This window comes from Cyprinodon variegatus, unplaced genomic scaffold (assembly GCF_000732505.1).
Source record: "Cyprinodon variegatus isolate N-32 unplaced genomic scaffold, C_variegatus-1.0 Scaffold142, whole genome shotgun sequence".
Taxonomy (NCBI): Eukaryota; Metazoa; Chordata; class Actinopteri; order Cyprinodontiformes; family Cyprinodontidae; genus Cyprinodon; species Cyprinodon variegatus.
The window spans coordinates 149,563-154,495 of NW_015150595.1; the positions used below are offsets into that span (position 1 = coordinate 149,563).

The 4,933-nt window shown below is 38.1% G+C and overlaps 1 protein-coding gene across 1 annotated transcript in view; it reads right to left on the reverse strand.

Annotated features, from left to right (window-relative positions):
- The window catches only part of LOC107086052 (membrane-associated phosphatidylinositol transfer protein 2-like), a 101,124-nt gene that overhangs the window by 40,796 nt on the left and 55,395 nt on the right, over positions 1 to 4,933 (reverse strand). The window contains exon 3 of the mRNA XM_015376787.1: positions 4,352 to 4,566. Within this exon, the coding sequence (XP_015232273.1) occupies positions 4,352 to 4,566 (215 nt within the window). The remainder of the gene's footprint in view (positions 1 to 4,351; positions 4,567 to 4,933) is intronic.

Below are 4,933 nucleotides of genomic sequence, written 5' to 3' on the forward strand. Positions count from 1 at the left end.
TTATGACTGTTCTTTTTGTGACTTTTTTCTTGTAATATTACGACTTTCTTCTCGTAATGTTACAACTTTATTCTTGTAATTTTATGACTGTTCTTTTTGTGACTTTTTTCTTGTAATATTACGACTTTCTTCTCGTAATGTTACAACTTTATTCTTGTAATTTTATGACTGTTCTTTTTGTGACTTTTTTCTTGTAATATTACGACTTTCTTCTCGTAATTTTATGACTTTATTCTTGTAATTTTAAGACTGTTCTTTTTGTGACTTTTTTCTCATAGTATTACGACTTTATTCTCGGAATTTTACGACTCTATTGTTGTAATTTTACAATGTTATTCTCATTATTTTACGACTTTATTGCCATATTTTACGACGTTATTCTCGTAATGTTACAACTTTATTCATGTAATTTTATGACTTTTTTGGTTGCGACTTTAAGCTTGTAATTTTACTACTTTATTCACACGTTCAATGTTATGACTTTATTCTCGTAATGTTATTAATTCATTCTCGAAATAGAAGAAGAAAAAATCTCAGGCCTGCCCATAATACTGCGTCGTAATTTTTTTCAGTAAATAAACAAGGATAAGAAAAAAAACAAAAAAAAAACAGATAATGCCCACGATTTCCTTGGATCAAATTACCATTTGGCGTAATACAGTGAGCTGGATTACATTGCATCAGAATTAGGCTAGAATTGCAATGGGTGGGTCTAAATCTGTCCAGGACTGGGTTGATTGGATTATATGTCTATTTATAACTGAGATCTGTTTGTTGTTGATACTTCTTCCATATATACTGGATGCCATTAACTTACATTACTTCTCATGTACTACTGCCCATTAGGCAACTTTATGACTATATTTAGGGACTTTTCAAACCCATCTAGTGACTTTATTAAAAAATGAATAAATAGCAACTTTGGTAATGACATAAAAAGCCAAATGAGTTTACATTTTTTTATGTGAGCAGTGAGGGCTGCTCTTCCAAAGCTCAGACAGGCAGTCAGTGTCAGCAGCAAACCTGCAGTAAGAGAAAGAAGAGCGACTCTCTTCTATTCCCCTCATCCACTCTGTGAGAATCATCTTAAAGCTGAACTTGATATCAGGATTAATTCATGTACTTTTGGTTACTTAATACCTGAAATAATTTTTACAAGGTTCATCTTTTTAAAATTAAATTATTTAGAGGGTTTATTTTTATCACTTTCTGTCTTCCCAATGTTAATATTCCAGAACTTGATGCAGGAACTTTAAACTGGTCTCCTCCCTGGAGCCAGGCTTACTGGGATAAAAACTGAACCTCCCCCCATAATGAGCCAAAAACCCAAAGGACTCTGCGGGGGGAGGAACAGTGGACGATCAGGAGACGAGACAAACACAAAGCCCTCTTTCCACTTGCCGCCAAAATCCAGATCATGAACCTTGAAATCAAAACACTGAACAGAACGACTAACTGAGAACAAATAATGATCTGGAACTGAATGCTCAGGCTGAACTGAATACAACCCAGAGGACACAGGTGAGAGGAATAAATTATAATTGAGGCAGGCAGGGAAAACGGCAGGTGAAAGAAATAACCAATTAATGGGGACCAAACAGGCCAGATTATGACAAAAACATACATTTATTAAACAACAGCAACAGAAAAGAGAACTTTTAACTTAATACTCTGAGCTCTGTGAGTGCTCCATTGCAAGCTGCTGCTGCAGCAGTGCATGCTGGGACAGCTGTCAATCTCAAGAAAGGGTATGTCTGCTCTGATGCATGCTGGGTAAAGAGGGAGGGGCGAGAACAACATCCGGTGACTTTGTTCTCTGTCTGCTGTTCTTGTGAATTAGAACAGTACTAGGGCTGAGGCCGATGAGGTTTCACGAGTACACGAGAACGCACAAGTACACATATTGGGAAACGGCCTTTGGGTCTTAAAATAAAGTGCAAACTTTTATTTTGTTCTCAGATATCACAGCTGGCTAATAAAACTGCTCATCCAGCTGGTCATTAATGCTCTGTTGAAAATTCAGAAAGTCTTTACCACTTGAAAATGGCTAATCTGACAGCTTTTGGGGTATTCAGTATAGAAAAGAAAACTAACAGTGATACAGTTTATAAAAAGAATTTTCAAGCAGTAAGAGAATATCACGAGTAGCTAACTGTTAGCTGCTATAAAAACTGCAGTCCACTATTACAGTACTGTCTTTACATTGCATTTGATTGAAGTTTAAAAAAGGTAGCACTAATAAAATGTTCTAGAATTGCGCTACCAAAGATGACTGCATGTTAGCTCTGCTAGCTTGAGTCTGGTATTCTTTTTTAAGAGAACTAGCCCAGTTTACCAGTCGTCTTCAGCCAAATGCATTTGTGGCAATAACTTGTGATTTTAATCATGCCTCTTTTTTCTGCTATACTGTCAACTTTGCAGCAGTTTTTCAGCTGCTGTAACAGACAAAACAAAATGTTGACTTGTTTTAATGCGAATGTCAAGGACTCATACATTTCTGAAGTAAGACCTCCTTTTGGGGAATTCAGTTCAATTCAGTTCCTTTTTCCTTCTATGGCGCCAGTTCACAACACATGTCATCTCAAGGCTCTTTATAGTTTACTAGATCATCCAGATTGATTCAAAGTTTTCTATCTAAGGAAAACCAGTTGCATCAACTAATTGACTAGAATGCAATCCCTCACACTAAGCATGCTTGTAGCGACAGTGGAGAGGAAAAAACTCCCTTTTAACAGGAGGAAACCTCCAGCAGAACCAGGCTCAGTGGGAGCGGCCATCTGCCGAGGCCGACTGGGGTTCAAGGAGACAGAAGCAGACATAGGAAAAGCAACTGTCAAAGGCGGCTCCATCCAGGAAACACACAGCCAGGCAGACGAGCTCTGATCCAGCTCCCAATCAGATCCCAATGTTGTTTTTATATAAGCCATTTTATAAGAGACAACCTGCATTAAACATAACTTTAAGAAAATGGTCACAGGAGGTTGAAGAAGACCTGCAAGGTTGTTTTGAGGCTACAGATTGGAATGCACTGTGACTGCCGTATGGAGAGGACATCGGTGCAACAACTGAGAGTGTGACCGACTACATACACCTCTATGTAGATTACACCATCCCTATCAAAACAGTGAAATGCTTCCCAAATAATAAACCATGGAACTCCTAAAAGTTTGAAGATGTTTCGCTTCCCATCCAAGAAGGTTTCTCAATTCAAAATGTCAGGAATAATGTTGAGTTTGAGGTTTTAGACGGTGGCTCAACAAACCCTTGTTTTTGATTTGAAAACATGCAAACTGAAACAGACGAAATGGTCCACCCCTTTTAAATGGAGGTCGTTTGGCTTCTTTTGTTAGCCTGCAATATCCCATACCTGCCTAAGTGTCTGAAAGGGGGGTCGTTAGAGTGAATTGTTGGCCTGGCTGAATAGGCCAGGTCCTTGGCTCTCCTGTACAGGGGCTGGGGCTGCGATGATAATGATTAACTCAGTTGCTGCATTGTAGGTTTTTAAAAGCGGAAACCTGAGTCCACCTCCTCTGTTTAAGGTTCGTCTTTCTTTACTAACATAGATGGCTTCCTTTACGCCCCTCTCAAACCACCTAAGCTATTAAGTATCAAGAAGGGAGGCAGGGAAGTCATGAGGAGCATACAGAAGAAACTTAAGGTCAACATGAGAGAAAGGAAGGAGGCATACAGGAAAAGGCTGATGTGAGGTCAAGAAGGAAGAAGATCACTGGCTTCAAGCAGAAAGATGATCAGACAGATTTACTGAAATCATTCTTTAACAGATTCAATTCAGAAACAAACTCAGCATCCACCTATCCTACTCTCCCAATTCTCTCCTGTCATCAACCCAGCATGCAAGTAAAAAAAATTGAGGCCATGGGTCCAGATGGAGGAACGTTGGTTGGTCTGGTTTCCTATCGTTTGTTTGTGTGCCCTTAATAACTCCATAATCTCCCTGCTCTGTTATTTAGTAGTCTTGTTCTGCCATCAGCATGAAAATGGAACAGGAAAGTGGAAATGGGATGCAATCCAGTCTTTCCTCAACATATTATATTCTTAATAGATTTTGCTGAATTTCATTCTCCATAATTAGATTATTAGGGGGCTGAACTAGGACTTAGCAATCATCTGAGCAAACTTGAGGCGATAATCATTATGGGAAAAGAAAATCCATTTGGAATATTGAGTGATCTCTGAGAGACATATAATAATAAAAAAAGCTACAAAGAGGATTTTACTGCTGAAGTGAAAACTTGAGGTGAATCTTGTGTTTATTTTGGCACCAAGTGAATGTTTTGTTGTGTTTTACTGTGATGTATGTGTTTGTGATAATGCCATGCTGCTTTCTTACCGGGTTCTTGTATAGGGATAGGCGTTCCAGGACTCTTCCTCCACACGAAGAGCGGCTTGAGGCAGAATGGCACAGAACCAGGAGGGGATGTGTTTGCCGATGTGATAGACTTTGTGAGTGTACTGACCCGAGCCTCCAGGGCCATCCTCGTAAGGTTTGTTCTCCAGGATCTCTACTCCGCTGCCCTCACCACAGCTCTCCTCTCTGCTCTTTTTCTGCAAAGAGAAAAAAAATTGTTTAAACCCCTTAAACATTTTCACATCATGTGACGATACTAATTCAAACTGCATAAATACGACGTAAAGATGAAGGAAAGCAATAAAAAGACAAATGATTATGTAAAAATAAAGTCTTTATATGGAGTGAATTTTATTCCATTATTAATGTAAGCAGAGAACATTTTATAAATTGAAATGTGAAAAAAATGCAATCCAGAAATGACAATGAAAACATTTTTTTTTATTGAAATAAGATCTCAGATTTTAATATTTCAAATGATTTGTATTGTCTATTTCATTTCTTTACAGATTTTATCTTTTTAAATTTGATTTGTTCAAATATCTGTTGTTCATATTGAAAATC